Genomic DNA, 19,591 nt, shown 5'->3' on the forward strand with positions numbered 1-19,591 from the left:
CCCGCGGGGATCAAAATGGACTCGCCCACTCGGGCAGCCGCGTAATGGTTCTCCGTGGGTCACGTGGGCGGCGCGTGTCCATATGAGGCCAGTGGGGGCGGCCATTTGGCTTCCTATGGGCGGCAAAGGCAGAGGTCGAGGGATGGGCTCCAGACCGAGGATGCTCGGCCCCGGTGCCCCTCTGGCCCTACGAGTTCGCGCTGTAGGCCTGCGCCCTGAGGTGCCCATCGTGTGGCTGTGGGGGCTGCTGGCTGAGCGTGATGCTGACTACACCCGTCTTCGCCGTGAGATCCAGGCGGCAGTGGGGCCACGCCTGGCAGCCACTCCGAATCCTGCTGGGCTGGTGGCTGGTGGGGCTGAGCTGTGCACTGGAGACCTGGGCCTGGTGGAGGTGCTCGGAGTCTGGCACCGGTGCTACGTGGTGAGTCGCCGTGGTCAGGGTTACCGCGTGTTCCTGCTTGATGAGGGCTGCACGATCATCACATCCGCCTATTACCTGGCACGGGGCTGCAAGGAGCTTTTCCACCTGCCCCCAGAGGTGCTGGGCTGCGTTGTGGCTGATCTTGTGCCTTCTGGAGGCCTCAGGGTGGTGGCCTGTGGGGATGCACCATTTTCCACCTGGACAGTGGAAGCTATGGAGTTCCTCAGCTACCTGCATGGAAAGGAGGTGTCTGGCCGGGTGCGAGAGGTGATGACACCGCAGCTCATAGTGCTTGAGCTGCCCCAGCTTGTGGCCCAGATGCATCACCTGGGCCTGGCCAGGCAGGTTGCTCCCAGTTGGTTCTGTCAGGTGCTCAGGCGCTTCTTAACTCACAGCAAATTAAGAAATCAGCTCAAGCTGCAGCTTCCAGCACGTTCCCTTTTAACTTCTGAAGTGCCACAGCCTCCTCCTGTTTTGCTCTTACATCAGCCTGTGTTGCCTGCCTTAGATTACTTCTACCCACAGCTTCAGTTGGGTGTTAAAGAGCCTGTCTTAGTCACCCATGTCTCTGACCCACATCACATCTACTGCCAGTTGCAGAGCCTGTCTCAAGAGATCCGTTGCCTTTCTGATACCATACGCTATGCTCATGACTGCTGGGAGAAGGATTTATTGCCCAGAGTGGGCTCACCCTGTGCTGCCTGTGGTGTAGATGGCCAGTGGTACCGTGCACTCCTGCTGGAGGTTATTGCTGGGGAGCAGGACCACCAGATGGCTGTGGTGATCTTTGTGGACTATGGCAGGAAGGAGACTGTAACTAGAGCTAACCTGCGCCGTTTGCCTGTTGAGTGTTTTCGCATGCCTGTGGTGACTTACCCGTGTGCTCTTCAGGGTGTCTCAGATGGAGGTTGTGGCTGGTCCCCCTCGCAGATTGATGAACTGAAAACGTTGGTGCTAGGCAAAGGAGTGAATGCTCTCATCAAAGCCTTCAATTCCTTTGAGCATAGCTATTATGTGGTGCTGTATGGGGAAAATGGCATCAACTTGAATCATCTTTTTGGGGTGCAGGCTTGCTGCCTGGTGAGCAGCCATGCACAGGCCAGCCAAGCTGAGGTGCCGGAGCAGCTGGAAGAGCTGCAGTTGCCACCAGGAGTACCTCCTGTTGCTTTAATGAACAGAGACTTGGCCTCTGCTCCTGCAGCTGGTGCACGTCTGATTTTGGGTGTGTTCCATGATGTGCGGGTCTCCCATCTCCGAGACCCGTCCGAGTTCTGGCTGCAGCTCCATGAGCATTGCCAGCTCTTCAGGCAGCTGAGGCAGCGCATGTGGAATTTTTACTCCCATGCCACAAAGCTGGATAGTGCTGAGTGGGACCCACAGCCTGGATCCCTTTGTTGCACCGGTGAGAAGGAGGGTGTCTTCTATCGAGCAGTGATCACCAGGGTGCTGGACAGTGGGGTAGAAATACACCTGGTGGACAGAGGCAATATGGAAACTGTAGATCGGCGTGCAGTGAAGGAGCTGCTCCCTCAGTTCAGGGAACTGCCTGCTTTAGCTCTGAAGTGTTGTTTGGCAGGTGTCTCCCCTCTGAGAGGGAGCTGGAGTGAAGCGTCTGTGTCTGCATTCAGAGAGATTGTACTGGGCAAGGGACTAAATGCTCATTTTTTGAGTGCGCAGGGTGACAAATACATGGTTGAAATTTTTGACCAGTCCCAATTAGGAGAGAAAAATGTAAGTAAACTCTTGGCCCAAGGAGGGTATGCTGAATATCAGAGGTGTGAAATACCCGAGACTCTCCAGAAACCGTCTGGTAAAGCTGTGAGCCAGACTTGTTCCCTGGCACGTGCTGGGAAGGAAAACCAAACAAATGCAGAGAAGAGTCTCGGAGAAGAATCTGATCTGAAGAGAACTAATAAAGCACTTGATCCATGTGCAGCTGTGATAGCCAGACAGCGCCCTGTTGCAGCCATTCACCATACTAAAAGTAGTGAATCTCTTCCTGCTCAGAAGTATGAGGGCAAGGAAAACCTGCCCGTCTGTTGGAGACAGAGTGATGTAGAAACGAAGCCGTGTTTCTCTTATGGAGGCCAGTTAGAAGTGGGAACTACAGTTAATGTAGTTGTGTCATGTATTGAAAATCCTGGTTGTTTTTGGTGCCAGTTAAGTAGAAATTGCCATGACCTTAAGGTATTAATGGCGGAAATTCAGGAGTACTGTAAAAATTCATCCCCGCCACCTGCTTGGCCAAATGCTGTATGTTTAGCCCAGTACTCAGAGGATGAAAAATGGTACAGGGCTTTAATTGTTAGTGAAGCTCCTTCTGCGGGAAAAGTGGAGGTCTTGTTTGTTGACTATGGCAACAGAGAGCTGGTGTCACTAACAAACCTCCGCTCAACTAATGAATGCTTTCTTAGGTTAGAGACTCAGGCTTTCAAGTGCAGCCTGTACAACTTCATCCAACCAAATGGTCAGGATCCTTTTGCTTGGGATGAAGAAGCGATTCAGGCTTTTCAGGAGTTTGTGGATACTTCGGCATCTCACTTTACACTGAAGTGTACGATATTTGCCTTGGCTTCAATAAACCATAAGGAGGTATTTAACATTGTTGATTTAATGACGCCTTTTCAGAGTGCTTGCCAGTTTCTGACCAAGAGGGGTGTGGCCAGACCTTTATCTCCCCAAAAGCCTTTGGTATCCTCCATTCAGCTTCATTCTTACTATTATTCTATGCATGGCATCAAAATTGGGAGCGAGGAAGAGGTTTATATTACACATGTTGATGATCCGTGGACATTTTACTGCCAACTTGAAAGGAGGGCAGATGTCTTAGCGCAGCTTACCGATAACATCAGTCGCTGGAGTGCAACAATGACCAGCTCAGAAACCTTGCCAAAGTCAGGGAGCTTGTGCCTAGCAAAGTATACCGATAATAACTGGTACAGGGGAATGATTAGGAAAACAGAACCTAAGACGGAAATCTTCTTTGTGGATTTTGGGAACACAGAGACCATAGAGAAACATCATCTGCTTCCTTTACCCAATGATGCTTGTGATATATTGCTTTTGCCAATGCAGGCCATAAAGTGTTCCTTATCTGATATAACTGATGTTCCCAAAGAAGCTGCAACGTGGTTTAAGCAAGTTGTCCTAGAAAGGCAATTAAAAGCGGTAGTAGTAGCAAAGGAATCCGATGGTAAGCTGTTGATTGAATTGTTTGATGGTAATACTCAAATTAATGCAAAACTGAAGGAGTTAAGCTTAGTAAACAATACAGGACTGTGTAGGCGTGTAGAAAATGAAACTTTGTGCTCTAGAAATACAGATGTGGATGAGAGGAATGGGACTGTACAGTCCCCTTCAAATGCAGGTAGGCTTCTTGAAATTAAAAACGGCAGCTCTGAAGCCTGTGGAGGAGAGGGGAGTAGCAAAAGGCACTTCAAAGAGGAAGATGTAAACCTTTCCCAGCCTGCTACAAAGGGAGATCTGGCAGCTGGATTTCTAGAATCTGGTGAAATGCTTAGCAGTAAGAAGGATGCTTTTTTGTTAAATCAAGTGGGCGATGAGTCTCTGCACTCTCTCTGGATGGATACGCAGTTAGATATAAAATCTGATGCTGAAGGCGAGTGTGTACCACTTGAAAATGTATCTGGTGTACTGCAACAGAAAATAGTGCCGGGTCTTAAAGTGTCAGTGTATGTGTCTCATGTAAATGATCCATTGGACTTTTATGTTCAGCTGGAAAGTGATGAGGCTCAGCTTAACAGCATTTCGGAGAGCTTAAATAATAAGACACAAGCAAAGAGCCCTTGTGGACAATTCTTCCAAGCAGGAGACTTAATCAGTGCTGTTTATTCAGAAGACAACCTATGGTATCGAGCTGTAGTAAAAGAGAAGACTTCTGACAATTTGATAAGTATACAATATATTGATTATGGTAATACTTCAGTAGTTAATGTTGATCATGCACACAGACTCCCTGGACACTTGTTGTCTATTCCAGCGCTAAGCATTCACTGCTTCCTAGGTGGACTTGCATGCAGAAAAAATACAGACTGGGCAGAGAAAGCGGTGCTTCACTTCACCCAGAGAACAAGTGAAGTTCTGCTCACGTGTGAATTTGTAGAGAAGGCTGAGGATAAATGGGAAGTTATTCTCAGAGACCATCAAGGTGTAATAACAGTGGATTTAGCTGATGAGAATCTTGCAAGTAGAGAAAGATCTTGTTCAACACAAATACTTGATAGAGAAGAGAATGGTGATGTGGTAACTGTGTGCAAGCCATTGCCTCCTCAGGCACAAGCTGAAATTTCCAGTGTAAGCGATTGTAAATCATTTATCTGGAAGTTTCCAGAGGCAGGTCAGACTGTAAAAATTTATGTGAGTGTGGTGGATGGTCCAGAATACTTCTGGAGTTGCGGTGCTGATACAGAAGACGTGAACTACATAAAGAAAAAAATAAAGGAAGCTGAAAACCTTGGACTGAAGTCTTTGAACGACTGCAGATCTTGTATTAAAATTGGTGATATTTGTCTAGCAAAATACAGTAAAGATGGAAATTTCTACAGAGCTAGAGTTAGCAGCATCGAAGGTGACAGCATAGTTGTTAGACACGTGGATTATGGAAGTGAGGAAGCTGTCAGCTTGGAGATGGTCAGCCAGATTCCATGTGAGTTGCTCAGAGTACCCAATCAAGCGTTTGCTTGCTGTCTGTCAGGTTTCAAATCCTCAGAGGGCTCATGGCTTAGTGAAGCAAAGTCTAAGTTTTATGATGTGACTGAAAACCTCTTACTAGAAGCTGAAGTAATAGAAACTCGAGAAGATAAAGCTTCTGAAGTCCCTCTGTGTGTTGTCAAGCTGGAAGCTTCTGGCAAGAGCATAAATGAGGAGATGAAGCCTTTTTGGAAGGCTAATAAACAAACCAGTGACAATGCTTCCTCAAAACTTGAGAACCCCTTAGAGGAAGACAGATGTTCAAACAATGATACGGGTCATTGTCTCAAAAAAGAAACGACTGCTGCCTGTGGATTAGCCCAAGAAGAAAGTGCAAGTGCCTTATTTTGTTCTGACCCTTTCCTGGGTGTCACTTTTGAGCCTTCAAATACTGTAGAAGCAAATGCTGGAGCTGTGGAGTATGTGTCTGGGAAAGCTCATCATGGATGTGAAACAGCTGAGCATCAACGCAGCTTTGATACAGAGATACCTCTGTCTGAGAGAGAGTGCTATAATGACGTATTACTAGAACCAACAAGACACTGCAGTCTTTGTATTTTTGAGAGTGAAATGAAAGCTGCAAATCAAGAATTACCTGAAGGACTGTTTCAAGAGGATGCTGAGCTGAAAGCAGATCTAACAGGCAATGCTTCAGCAGCCAGCCCTTTCCTAGGAAGCAAACAAGAACTGCAAGAACTGCCAATGCTGCAGGTACAGTCACCTTTGAGTGATGAAAAGGGGACGTCAGTAGAGCTGGATCAATTACAAACGCAGTCCTCATATGTAGATCTAAAAGAGATCATGCTGGAGCTAGAAGCACTTTCGGTGCAGTCATTCTTTCATGAGGAAATAAAGGAAGTTCTGGAAACAGAGACACATGAAATGCAGACAGCTTCGGGCATTGGAGCAAGAGAGAAAGTGTTGGAACAGAAATCATTTGAGCTGCCAGTTGTGAGTGAGGAGGTGGGGGAGTTGGCAGCTCTGGAATTCCTTGAAATGTTATCATCACTTAATGAGAGAGAGCACTTAGCGCCTTCAGTTGGCGATGCAGAGAAGACAGTAGAGCTGGTTCTGTCTGATGTTCAGCTTTCTCTGGGAGAGAAGGCAGAGAAACTGGAATTGAATTTGTCTGGAGTTCCTAAAGCAGAAGCTATGCAAGACAACTGGATGGAAGTAGAGCCTCCTCCCCAAAGGCTGTCTTCATCTGGTGGTAGACCTGAGAAACAACTGGACTTGAAGACCCACGACATGCTATCGCTGCTAGGTGCTGAAATCGAGCAGCTTCTGGAGCTGGTGCTGCCCAGCATGCAGCCATCGCAGGAGGACGAGGACTTTTTGGAGTTGGAACACGCTACACTGCAAAGTTCTGCAAATGGTGGAAGTCAGTTTTCATTTCTTACAAAAGACTTAACTAATCAGAGGCCTGTGTGCACTGCAAAATCATGTGACTGGAAAGTGGAGAAATGTAAGGAGTGGCAGAAGAAGAAAGATGAGTGGATGCAACAAGACTTGACTGACTCCTTTAAAGAACATGGAAATATGTATGGGCAGTCTTCAGACTGTAAGCCTGGGGATGAAGAACTGGAAGAAAAGCAAAATGAGAACTTGACTGACTGCAGTGCAGGTAAAGTATCTGATTTTAAGGAGCTAAATATTCAAAATGTTGTGCACATTCAGACATGAGAATAGCTTTCTTGTAGAAACCTATTTTTTTATTCCCTAGCAAGTTACTGTATCAGCATTAATGTCAGTATGCTTCCATGGGTTAAGGACACTAGACTAAGTGTAGTATCTCATAACGTGACAGTATAACAGCAACTACTGTTACTTTGAGAAGCTAATGATTTTATGATTGGAAATTATTTTTGAGCATGAAATGCGTTTTCAGGACTGGTCAGGATGACAAAATTTCAAATATTTATTAAGTAAAAGTAGTTTGGAGGGGCAGGGGAGTACGAGAGCAGGGTTGTGAGGCATTTGAGGTTTTTTGAGAGGAGGTTTTCGTTGTGTGTGTTTTTTCTTCCTCCTTTATTGATATCTCATCACTTTTGCAGAACACAGTGAGTACACGTGTAATCTGAAGGGCTTTGCTGTTGGTTCCAAGTGTGTGGTGTGGTCCTCTCTGAAATGGTGTGAGGCTCGCATTTTGGAGGTAACCGAGAAAGGTACCAGGGTAAGTATGGTTTGAATACTCTTTCTGCGTTCTTAATATCCGGTCCTTGTTTGGGCTTCTTCCAAATTTTGAATATTTTACAGAATGCTATTACAGAATTTAAGTCTTAGTGTTGCAGAGGCCGATTTTGGACTTGTAGACTACAAAGCAGCAGCAACGACTCAAACCAAGTGGGTGCTAAATGTCAACACTTCATATTCCCTTGACGTCTTGTTCCCCTGTATTGTCTGAAGACTGAAGGATCTGGCTCCAGTTTGAGATACATACTCGTGTGTGTGGTTCTAGCTGGCCTGCAGGTTAATGTTCTGCTGTGGGGCTGTGTTACCGTTAAACCATCATGAAACTTGGCATTATTTTACTGATGTTTTGAGGAAACAGCAAACACTTGGGAAGAAACTTAAATTGCACTGTAATTAATAATGAATACACAACTATTGCTACTTCAGTGAAATATCTATTGAATTACTGGTTGGTGGGACTTAAGTTTAACAGTATACTCTAATGGGCTGCATTGTTCTACTGCTCTTTAAGCTATGGGATAAATGAGAAGCCTTCCTCCAGTTCAGGAGAAGCGTGTCTGTATGTACACATATGCACAGACATTATACTTACATTAAAGGGCCTTTAAATTGTAATTTAAGGTTGCAAATCCAAAAAATAAATTCATAAAAGTAACTTTTTGGAAGACTGAATGCCTGAGATCATGGAAGCTGCTCTTTTGCAAGTAGATTCCTTAGGTAACTAAAGCGAACCTCAGCTGTATTCAGATGGGTGTCAGTGCCAGGTACATAGTGATGTCCCTGTTCGTTACTTTCTTCCTGGTTCTGATCTAGTAGGTGTTTTCCAGCCTTCCTCTCTCTCCATATTTGGATTAAAGCCCAGGAGAGCCTTGAGCAGATTCAGTAGTGATATTCAGCTTTAGTAGAGGTTAATTTGCACTTCCTTGCAAGATCCAGACTGAAAGCCGCCTCAAAGGCAAGGAGTCCTCAATTCTGCTTTCCTACTACTATGTCTTATTTGCTGAGCGTATTCTCGGTATCCACTGCAGCGCTAGATATGATCTGGCTTTGTTTGTACAGGTCTTGAATCTCACCAGTGGCAGTGAGGAGACTGTGGATCCTGAGAATGTCTGGAAAAAAAACTTGCAAATCGTCTGAGGTAAGGCAGTGTGGTAGTGGGCTGGGGAAGATGCTACTCATTCTCGGAAAGGGCTGTTGTGATTCTTCCTGTGTTACAATGAGAATAGAAAGGCAAAGTAGCATTCATTTAAATCTGTGCATTCATGGCAACCGCTATTTTTTAAATACCATTTTTCTTTAAGATATCATATACTGTGTTCAGTTCTGGGCCCCTCACTATAAGAAGGATGTTGAGATTCTAGAGCGTGTTCAGAGAAGAGCCACAAGGATGGTGAGGGGTCTGGAGAACAAGCCTTATGAGGAGCAGCTGAGGGAACTGGGGTTGTTTAGCCTGGAGAAGAGAAGGCTGAGGGGAGACCTCATCACCACCTACAACTGCCTCAAGGGAGGTTGTAGAGAGGTGGGTGCTGGTCTCTTCTCCCAGGTGATGGGGGATAGAACAAGGAGAAACAGCACCAAGCTGTGCCAAGGGAGGTTCAGGTTAGAGATAAGGATGAAGTTCTTTACTGAGAGGGTCGTCAGAAGCTGGAACAGGCTGCCCAGGGAGGGGGTGGAGTCACCATCCCTGAATGTATTTAAAAAGCAGGTAGACGAGGTACTTAAGGATATGGTTTAGGGAGTAGGCAGGAATGGTTGGACATGATGATCTCAGAGGTCTTTTCCAACCGAGCAATTCTGTGATTCTGTGATACTGTCCTTCCTGCTCTATGGAGACTATGGAAATTTGTATAAATCTATTATATAACTGGTATAGATCTATATAAATAAACTGTCAGCCGTTTGGCCTGAGGACTGTGAATTCAGTCTGGCAATAGATTAAACAGCTGCTGATCAAGAACTGCACAGCAATGCTGATATGTGGCTTTTGACAGATCATGCTAGTAGAGCATGTAACGAACTGGTAAATCATGAAAAATACTTCCATTATGAAGTAATTGGGAATGGTAGTAAGGTTTTTACCAGCACTCTTCATGAAGTACCAACAAATGAAAAACTTTTGTCTGGAACCCAAAATTCAGGTCATCAGCCATGCCACTGACAATAACAGAATGAATTTCCAGTTCATTCTTCACAGGCAGTTCTTGCATCAAAGTGAAGAGTGTGCAGAAGACTTCTGTAGTGATTTATGAGGGCAGGGGGAAGCAGTGGTAAATAAGAGTCCAGCAGTGCTCAAGTAAAAAAATTAGTATAGTATTAAAGTATTGACCTCAATGGGAAACCATCTTGGCAATGCTGGCAGCTTCCTAACAGAATCCCCTTTTGTTTAGGCAATAACCCCTACAACAGAAAACCTGCAGTCCTTACAAGAGGAGTCCTTACTTCAAGGTAAAACTACCTTAAACTTACCAAAGGGGTTGTGTACTCAGTATTTGGATACCTTCTTATTTTCTAGAAAATGCTTCACTTTAGAAAATACAGTTAACTTTTTTTGAGGTTATGTATTTACTCTAATACAATTGTAATTTTCTTTGTAGCATTAGCTTCTATACTGCCAGTTTAATGATGAATACATGCAATGAAAGCTGCTACTCTGTCTTGATTAGAAATCAATTTCGTATTTATTTATTCAGCATAGTGGTTTCAGCCTCTTGGACAAGCTGGTGTGGTACACCTAAGCTGCAGATTTTTGGTTGGGTTTTGAGCTTTGGCCACCAGTATGCTACTCTTGCTCACATTTCTGAGGCAAGGTGAGTGACTGCTAAGCAGACTCTACCAAGCATGGTCATTTGGGATTTGCATACGAAAATCCCTTTATAGATCTTGGTGTATGAATCTAAACCCACGATAATACCGTTTTAGTTGTTGTAAGGATAGGTTGTGAATAGCACAAGTTCATCTTTATTGTTACTTAAAAATTTTTGAATTTATTCTTGTCCAAATTGGCCCACTGTCTGTGTTCTTGAATACTTTGCCCAGTATTAGTTTATGTACCCTTTCAGAAACAGTGCAGAAAATGTGAGCTAAGGTCATACATGTGGTACACAACTGGATCTTGCTGCACGCATGGGCCGCTGTCTGGAAATGCAGTTTGAGTAGAAGGTACCCAATTCATTAAAAAAAACTTCCTGCAGTGGGTTGTGCTGATCCCACTGAGGGATGGAGTGGCTTGAACTGGTAACTGAAATCTGAGAGCACCGTGTGCTTCACCTTCTTGTGCAGTTCTGTTGTTCCAGCTGTTTTATCCTCGTATGATAACTTTGCATAAGTGTAGTCTTTTAATATGGTCCCACATGCTGATGACACTTAGTCTGAAGCCTTGAAGAGCTGTGACTTCAGATATGAATGCATTCGTATGTGTTTATAGAAACATCTTGATGTGTCTGATCTGTTCTTGTTCCCTGCAGAAAAGCAAACTGACTGCAGTTCAGATTTAGCTGAAGATCCTCACGTCCTCCAACATCCCTGAAACCAAACGACACGTTCACCACACGAAGCTGGAAAAGTACCTGTGCGCACAAGCATTCCCGTGGAAACGTGCTTCATGGGAACAACCAGTGTTTCTTCTACCTAACGGAGCGACTGCCTGGCACTCCCGTACATCCCCGTTAACGAAGAGAGCCTGGGGGTAGACTGTTACTGTCAGTGTGGCTTCTTAGAGCTGCATTTTTTTTCACTTAAGAATTTGCCTCTTGACTGGCATTCCTTAATTTGTGTGTGCACTAACTTGTGTCTAGCTGTTGGTGGGTGGTTCTTGAACAAAGGTTTCTTGAGTTGCTCTGTAGGCTACTGTGTTGCACAATACTGCTTTCTGATGTTTGCTTTTTGAAAAGTTGCATTGTTAAGTGTTTAGTTCTTTTTTTCCCCTCAAAGAATAGTTGAGAGTATCTTTTTTTGGGGGGGGGGGGGGGAAGGGGTTTGTTTTTTTTTTTCTTTGTAGGGGAACACAATGGGTTGAAGTTTTGCATTTGGTGTGGTTGTAAAGCAATGGAAGAAGCTGGAATAAAGCTTTGGCTGGCATGTACTGATCAGTGTTTTATGACTTGCGTTTTTTCCCTATGCAGCAGCCCAAATGCTGTGTGCATGCTGAGTATTTTTCCTCAGCTGCAGCAGTGCAGTTCCTTGTAGCTATGCACATTCTGCAGTTACTGGTTCTGTTTTGGCCCTGAACAGCTCTCTAGATCACTGTGAGCTATGGTGAATGCTTTGAAACATCAGTCATGTACCAAACAGAACTTGTATTTATGACGTGGCCTTAATTGCACTCATGAAAGATAAAGCTTTTCCTGTAATTGAAGCAGACCTAGTGGAATGGTTTTGCTGCTGAATGTGTGCAGTGGGGTAAGGACTTCTCCTTACTGCAGCTTATCTCACCTTTTATTTGTCACCTCGAGTTGAAAAGGGGCTTCCATTTTCCAGTCTCTTGTATAGCATAGGTTCTTCCCCCTTTTCAGAGGGTATGGATTTCTTGCACTGCTGTAATTACTCAGGAACCCAAGATCTCTGGCAGTGTAATGTCTGGCTGAGTTATTACCATGGATCTCAAGCGTTGGTGCTTGTGCAGCAAGAGAAATGCTTGCATGTTCGTTCCCTTAATAGAGACAACACATGGTGGTAGAGTGGAGAAAATTTAATTAAATCCTGGAAAAAACAAGTCTTAGATGGTGTTGCAATCTCATGTTAAGATCACAGATTATATAAATATTTAATTACACTGTTAACTACTTTGCTTGTTCTGCTTGTTTTGTTTGTAACCTGATTCTGAAACAGGCTACAGTTAGAAGTAGTCCCCCTTTTGCAAGGTTTATTCATTTAGAAGTCACTTTTCCATGTGGCAGATTAAAAGAGGTTTTGTTCTAAAAATGAGAGCCTTCTTTAGCCAACCACGTAGTTAACTGCTTCTACTGACAGATACAGCAGCAGTGCTAGCACCTGGACAAAGACAAGTCTCTGGAGAGAATTACAGCCATGAGAGATATCAAGATCATCAAGCAATGATTATTAACCCCTTTTTAAAGGGAGTGGCAGAAGTGACACATCTCTTCTGTAACTTCGCCTACAACAGCATAAGGGAGTGATAGAAGTGAAACTTATCTTGTGTGATTTCACCTACTGATGGTACCAGTGAGTAATAGTGGTAATACAGAGATTAATAGGAGAGGCACTGCTTGGAGCTTTGCCTCAGGGGAATTACAGTTGCTACAACAACAGTGACCATTTCAGCAGCTTTTGGAATGGAAACATCCTCTGCATGTGGCAGTAAGCACAGATCCTAAATGTAAGTGTATTAAATTAATATGAGAAGTCCTGTGTCAGAACAAACACCTTTCTCTGCTGACACTTTAAGCGATTTCTGTAGCTTTTACTGTGACTTAGTAAGTTGAAGACCTTCCTCCACTGGCACCTCTCTGGCTAGAAGGAGCAAAAGCCTGCTCTAAGTCTCAACTGTTGTCAGAGCACAGCTGAAATACAAAGTAGTTGAATAACAGAACTTCTTTCTAACACTGCAAAAAGGCTTGCTGGATGCAAACTGACTTAAAGCTGGGTGAGCAGAACTTTAGTTGAATTCCTTGGAGCTTAATCTCTCTCTGCAAACCAGATTCTAAATCAAAACCATATTACTGCCAGGTGGATTTTGCCCCAGCTGCCTGTAAAGCAGAAACTACCCTGTTGCAGTATTTCAGAGAATTCCACTAACTCATCTGATCTAAAACCTCTATATTTTCATAATAGTGTAACCTAATGCCTTATCTTTTTTGTGTGTGTTCCACACCCCAAAAGCTGTGTAGGTGGCCAGTGTATCACATGTCTGAGCAATATCTGGCCAACATTAGTGTCCTGGTGTCTGTGATGACATTTTCAGTACTTCTTTGCATTCCTTATTCAGGTTCAGCTGGAGATAAGTCAATATTGGTACCAGGAATAACATTGGGTCCTATGCCATCCACAAGAGAATCCCACTTATCGAAATCTTTCTTAAGACCTATAAAACAGGGGAAAGAAAACCCAAGTAGTAATGAGTGAAGTAGTCAGCTTTTCATAAAGCTACACTGAAAAATTAAATTATAAGACAGATGAGTCAACTTGGCAAAGTAGGGGAGGTATGATGTTTGAAGGAGAAAAATGATACTCCAGGTTATTATCTATCAGAACAAAACTGCACTCTTCCTCCTCTGATTTGCTGATACTACAAAGTAACTAACAAACCTCTAGAAAAAGAGTCTGACTGTTGTTTTTTCTACTTAAACTTTTCTGAAACACTTAGTTTTGATCTTGGTCCAAACAGAATGTTACCATAAATAGCTCCACATGAATTAAGTCTTAATTTAACTTCATACTTTGATGTAAACAGATACTTACTCAAATGCTTCTGCATGAAGGCTAATGAAGCATGGTTGCTTATATCAATAGCTTCATTTGGATCTATTTCTCCTTTTAATTTGAAAAATCTTCCGATGATTTCTCCGCTCACAAAGGTAAAGTCAGGAAAGCTCTGATGTACTGTCCCCCTGCAAATAGAGCAACGAACAGCAGGCTCATAAGAATGCAGTTGTCTGATTAGAAGATGCCATCAGCTGCAGAGACTTCTTCAAAGACAGTTGTGCATCTTATGCTGTTGCCTTTAGCAGAAGATAAAACAGGTTAATCTCATGAGCATGCAAGATTAGCAGTAAATTCACTCCTGACCACAGAAGGGAGGGAGGTTTGTACATGCTTACTGCAAGTCACTGTAGTTGCAATAGCAGTAAAGAGTGGACTTGGCAAAACTTTCAAGATTGAGTTGTATCTCTGCTCTGAGGTGCATTATAGAGCCATTCCTCCCCTGTAGGCAGTGCTTTCACGAGGTGAGTGCATAACTGCACCCAGAAGGCTATTTCAAGTGTTCAAACATGGCTGATGCATGAGGCCCAGAGCAAAACTTGTGCCCCAGGGAAGGAATGCACACCTTGGAGTATCTTAAACTTGGGGTTGCTTTGAGGTCTGTCTCCACTGTGGGGGACACACTGCTGTCTCATTTAGACATCCAGTGAAAACCTGGGCCATAAGGAAATAGTGACCATTTGTCTTTCTGCAGTTACATGTAACTGAACAGCTCCAAGAGGAGAGTAAAGATTAATCTTCAACCACAGAAATTATGGATCCTGGACACTTACTTGATAGTGATCATTTTCTTGTTTGTGTCATTGGAGCTGAGCTTCTTCATCTTTAAGACATTATCAGCCCACTGGAATTTTTCGGAGTTGATAAAAAGCAGCGGCTGCTGGACGCTGTTTTGGTAAACGTCATCACCTACTGGAAGCATCCATGCATCGAGGGCAATGCCACACCTGTCAAAAACAACTGGATATTGTCACCGAGGCAGAAAGCTTTGCATGGAAGTTCTCAGCATGCTTTGATTTGCAGGTGACATGGGAAAGAGAAATTCTCTACGATTGAGCAGGTAAACAGGTTAATGAACCATTTTGTTTCCAAGTGATTTCTACGCTGGGGGAACAGAATTCATTCATTCTTGCATCTGTCAGTCTCCACTCCCAGGTGCAGCCGGGCACAGGAGCTTCTGCAGGGTCCCACAGTATCATGATATAATATGATACAGCTATTATGTTTTACCACATCCCCACAGTTGAAAGAAGCATAACTTGAGACAATGGGACATGCCAAAGAAAACTTTTCTTCAAGAGCAAATTAGTACTTGGGGGATCTTAGGTAAGGCCCCCTGCTCCACACCTCTCAAGTGCCGAATGTCTCTTGCCTTGTTTTGCATACTTACCTGAATCTTATTTCTTTGCTGAGACTCTCAATAACTGTAGCACCACCAAAAGAGTGTCCCATCACAGCTATTCTGCTAGTATCAACAGAATCCTGTCAAGAAAATCCAGGTGCTGTAAGAGACTTTCCCAAACTTTTTCTTTACTTAAAGGGAATACTTTTTAAAGCCATAGATCCTACTGAAGTAAGAAGAGCATCATTTCAGCTCCATTACTATCTATCCAGCTTGGGATGACCTGAGAATATGTTCATAGATTTACAGTGATCTTCAGAGTAGTTTATGGGAACCAGTTTAGAAATGGAAGAGGAAACCAGAAGCATTATTAAGAGTTTAACAAAATGCAGTCACTGCCTTTCACTCACCTTTAGGCTATTCCAGTCAAAGTTTGAATTTAGTACATTCATTACTTCCTCTCCTGAATTGATTTTAAGAATAAGGTTCAGAGCTCTGACACACTCCTGCGCTCTCTGCTGCACCTGGGGAGAAAGAGAAGTTGGGGCACAGCAGTGGAAAGTGTTATCAGACCAGGGCTAGACTTGACAGCCCTTTGGACACAAGACTTAGTCTGATCTTTTTTTTTCCCCCTGTGTCTCTGATATGGTAACAACTATTCTGAACTGCAGAACGGAGCTGTAAAGCTGAACTCTAACCAACAACAAAACTGACTTTTGGAACTCCAAAGAGGTGAAGGTCTTGCATAGATCCTCTGCAGAGGGAGGAATTTATCTCTCTAACATTTGCCAAAGACCTTAAAATCCTTCGTCCCATCACTACTTGAAGAAGTGGTTACTGAGATGTGCAAAGGCTGACTCCAGCTCGTCCTCATGCTCCCTTTCATGAGCAAATGTCATTACTCACTTACCCCATCTGCACAACAGCTTTGAATCTGTCTTTACACTGGATACAGCCAAAGTACGAAACAGCCAAGAAGCCCTTCCCACTTTATCTGCTTCCACATTCTCGGAAACTTTAGTAAAGCTGTTGCAAATAAAGGTTTCCAGTGTTCAGTGTAAGAACTGCTTTTTATTTTGATGTTTTAGTAAAAGAAAAGCTTCAGAAAAGAACCAAAGAACAGCAGTGTCCTTGGGGGCTGCGTTGTGTAGGCAGCCACCAATCTGTCTGCGCATCACTGATTTTCAAATGAATCGCAATCTCCTGACTTCTCTACTAGTGAAATTTGCAGGCAACAGCTTCTGGAGGTTATTTGGAAGCTCAGACATTATTATTTAGACTCCTAAGTAGGATGCTGTATGCACAGAGGAAATGACACTTGTACTGCTGTCTGTATGGCACAGAAAAACACCTCCCTGGCTCAGCTTGCATTAGATGGAAGAAAACACTCCCATATTTTAAAGGTCAAGTCTATGGCCATATCACATCTAGCACAGATAATACTTAAAATCAGGAAGTCTGCATTGCTCACATTGCTATAAACCACATGAAAGTGTGTTAAAGAGGACAAAGCAAATACTGCCCTTAGAGCAGCCGTGATTCATCTTGCTATCCATCAGTAAACAAAAGCTGAGGCAAACCTAAGGCCACACAAACATCTGAATTCAACTCTCTGTCACTCACAGACTAGGCTGGGCAGCAAAAAAAAGAAGCAGAGAAGAAACAGAAAGTTGAATGGAACTGGAGGAGAAACAGCTGACTGAGCTTGACAGTGCAACTGCATGAGAAAGCTTTGTTGAGGAAGTAGTTCATGCTCTGAAGCGAGCAGTTGTTGGCCTTCCTGTCTTCAGGAACACGGAGGGGAAATGATGCATGTTTATATATCCCCTGAGTTATGGCAGAAGACTGCAGACATGGCCAAAGGGAATAAGCCTGCTAGTCCTAAACACACTGCTCCTGCCTCGCTTCACGGAACACAAACGTAGGATGAGTACCTGCTTATGGCGCAGACAGCGCTCTTCCTCCCCAGTTTTCAGTTTCCTGTAGTAGATCCACTCCTTCTCCGTGTTTGATGTGGACTCTTCCTGTGGTTCAGAAACCGACTTTTTTTTACAATAATAAGTTGCTGAAGCAGATTCATCTCTGTAATATCAACAAAGGTTATTTCTGGGGATGTGTTCCATTTGGTTTGGGGTTTTATACTTCACTTATCTCAAGAGATCTGAGCTACCACCCAGGGCTGCTGCAATCACAACTGAGTGTAGACAGACTTCCTAAATAATACAATAACCCCACCAAAACTCCACCTCCTTTGTATTTGCCAAGTTGTAACAATAAGAGAGAGAGAAAATAGCATGCCTGAAGAGCGACAAACAATATCTACCCTGAGACTTCTCATTCAAGAGCTTACCTAAGCAAATTCTGTTTGATTAGATAAGAGTTGAGCTAGAGAAATGGCGAGTGTGGGCAGGGCTGAAGAAGATATGTTAGTTTTTCTTTAAAAAAAATAATCTTAAGTTCTTCCTCACAGTAAATAACATTATACTCAATGTGAGAAAGTTTCTTTCCATCAGAACTTGAAAACGTGCAGTATACACACCTGTGCTCCACAGCAGCCACTATAAAGCCCTGGGAAGCCATCTCTATGCAAATAGCAGAGTAGATCGTCCTGCAATCAAAACCACATCCTGGTGAGACACGTGCATGCATAATTATTTCAATTACACTGCTCTTTAGACGTTGACCCCACTACCTATGCACTTGCTCCCATTCAGTATTTCTTCTGTTTGAATTTGCTAGCCAGTAGAGCAGGCTTTTGTAAGCCAGGCACCAAAGCCTGTTCACAAAACCTCACTACTATTTTACTATCTATTCAGAAGGGAAAATGCTAAAAAGTACTAAAAAAATAGCACTTATAACACTTTGCATCTTTAAAGAACTGTCCAAAAATCAACTTGCTAATCTTCACAACATGCTTATGGATGGGTAAGTGCCTTCCCCCCCCTAAAATACAAAGGAAAACACAAATACATCAATCCTGCTTTTATTTACTGCTGTGGATTGCAGTGGAGACATAATGATACATGGCAGTCTGTTCTTCAAATCTGCTTCAACTCCACGGGGATCTCACCCCCTACTGAAAATCTGTTCACAACCGTCCTCGGAGACTGCTGTCCCCACGGATGACAAAAATAGTTTGTTAACAAACTGCAGAATTACCGAAAAGCTCCAAGTCCGTGGGAAAAAACAAGGAGTGGGTATTTTTCTCCAGGCTTAAAAGCAGCATTTGACTTTGCAGGACAGGTCACTGAACCTGGAGAAAAATCAAAGCATATGTCATTATTGCTGAAATGAGAGAAAGTGTTTGTTCCTGTGGGAGAGACCCCAAGAGTCTGCTGACCACTGATTTCAGAGCGATCATCTGAAGATAAAGTACCAAATCTCATCCTTATAATACAGGAGACAAATAAGGATCCGATTCTGAAAATAATTTCTGCTTGGTAGAAGATACTTTCTGTCTCCTCCTCTCATCCACAGCCTAGCACAAGGCTTCCATATCTTTAAAACCCTACGAGAACAGATTTCCAAGAACAGTCAGGCTCCAAATCTTGTTGATATTCAGAGCTTAGCATCTGTTTGACCTTTGCATATTTGCACATTTCCCTGTGGGATTTATATCCCAACACACAGGTGCAGCTTACCGAAACTCTTCCTAGAGCAAATTGCCCAGACGCTCCTATGCATAGCAATGAGGGACTGCCTGTGAACTGGGTCACATTCAGCATGGAGCATCGCTACAAAAACCCAACCCAAAAAAACAGAATTCTTTGGGAAAAGAACATTTTTTAGTCCTGCAGCCATATATGAGCTGCATACAGAGCCCACACCCCGGCAGCAGTCAAGGAATAAAACCAGACCCAGTCTTACCAACGTAGTACTGGAAGAGCCTTTCTCCTACAACTCGGTACATATTAAGGAAGTCGGAGAGCCCCTGATAGTACTCTTTATCTGGAATCCACGGTGCCTCGTCGTTATCTGTGGCATCGCACGATGGATAATACAGGCGCAAGAAGCTTCCCTGGGATTAGGAGAAAAAAACAGCAAGACTGATATTTATTTATATATGAAAAAGGAAAATAATTTATGTCAAGGGCTTCAGATGCAAGAACGACAGCTCTAGAGAATTAAGAGAATCTCCCAAGGAAATTATTATCCTGCACAGGCTTTGATGCCAATCCTATGCCACTATCTTTTTTCTCTGCAATGAATTTAAAGTAGCATGACTGTTGGCATCCACATAGAGATACACAACACCTTCTCTAGGTTACTCTACAGCTAATTCAAAATGCTCCGTTTAATTAAGTTAATCATTCCAAATACTCGTGTACTGGTTTGAGCTAAACAGAACTAATTTTCTATTTAGTGATCTTACTTTTCAGCTCAGTCTCTTTTAAGTTACCGAACATGCTGAAACTAAAGGCATTGTTTTCCCAGAGAGTGCTGCTAGAAGACATGATCAAAGTCAGTTGTCTCACCATGGGTGCCGT

At 43.5% G+C, this 19,591-nt stretch overlaps 2 protein-coding genes across 2 annotated transcripts; one reads left to right on the forward strand and one right to left on the reverse strand.

Annotated features, from left to right (window-relative positions):
- Positions 1-142: 142 nt before the first annotated feature.
- TDRD6 (tudor domain containing 6) lies at positions 143-8,461 on the forward strand. Its single transcript, XM_010189207.1, has 3 exons — positions 143-6,755; positions 7,186-7,304; positions 8,384-8,461. The coding sequence occupies exons 1-3, from the start codon at positions 143-145 to the stop codon at positions 8,459-8,461; spliced, it is 6,810 nt and encodes a 2,269-aa protein (XP_010187509.1).
- A 4,654-nt stretch (positions 8,462-13,115) lies between these two features.
- On the reverse strand, positions 13,116-19,122 carry PLA2G7 (phospholipase A2, group VII (platelet-activating factor acetylhydrolase, plasma); the record flags this gene model as incomplete). Its single annotated transcript, XM_010189206.1, has 9 exons — positions 13,116-13,364; positions 13,742-13,890; positions 14,536-14,709; positions 15,153-15,244; positions 15,515-15,628; positions 17,039-17,186; positions 17,644-17,712; positions 18,264-18,357; positions 18,972-19,122. Coding segments are annotated over 9 exons (1,095 nt in total), but the record flags the coding sequence as incomplete, so codon positions are not given.
- Between the last annotated feature and the right edge of the window lie 469 nt (positions 19,123-19,591).

This window comes from Mesitornis unicolor, unplaced genomic scaffold (assembly GCF_000695765.1).
Source record: "Mesitornis unicolor isolate BGI_N332 unplaced genomic scaffold, ASM69576v1 scaffold17447, whole genome shotgun sequence".
NCBI classification, from domain to species: Eukaryota; Metazoa; Chordata; class Aves; order Mesitornithiformes; family Mesitornithidae; genus Mesitornis; species Mesitornis unicolor.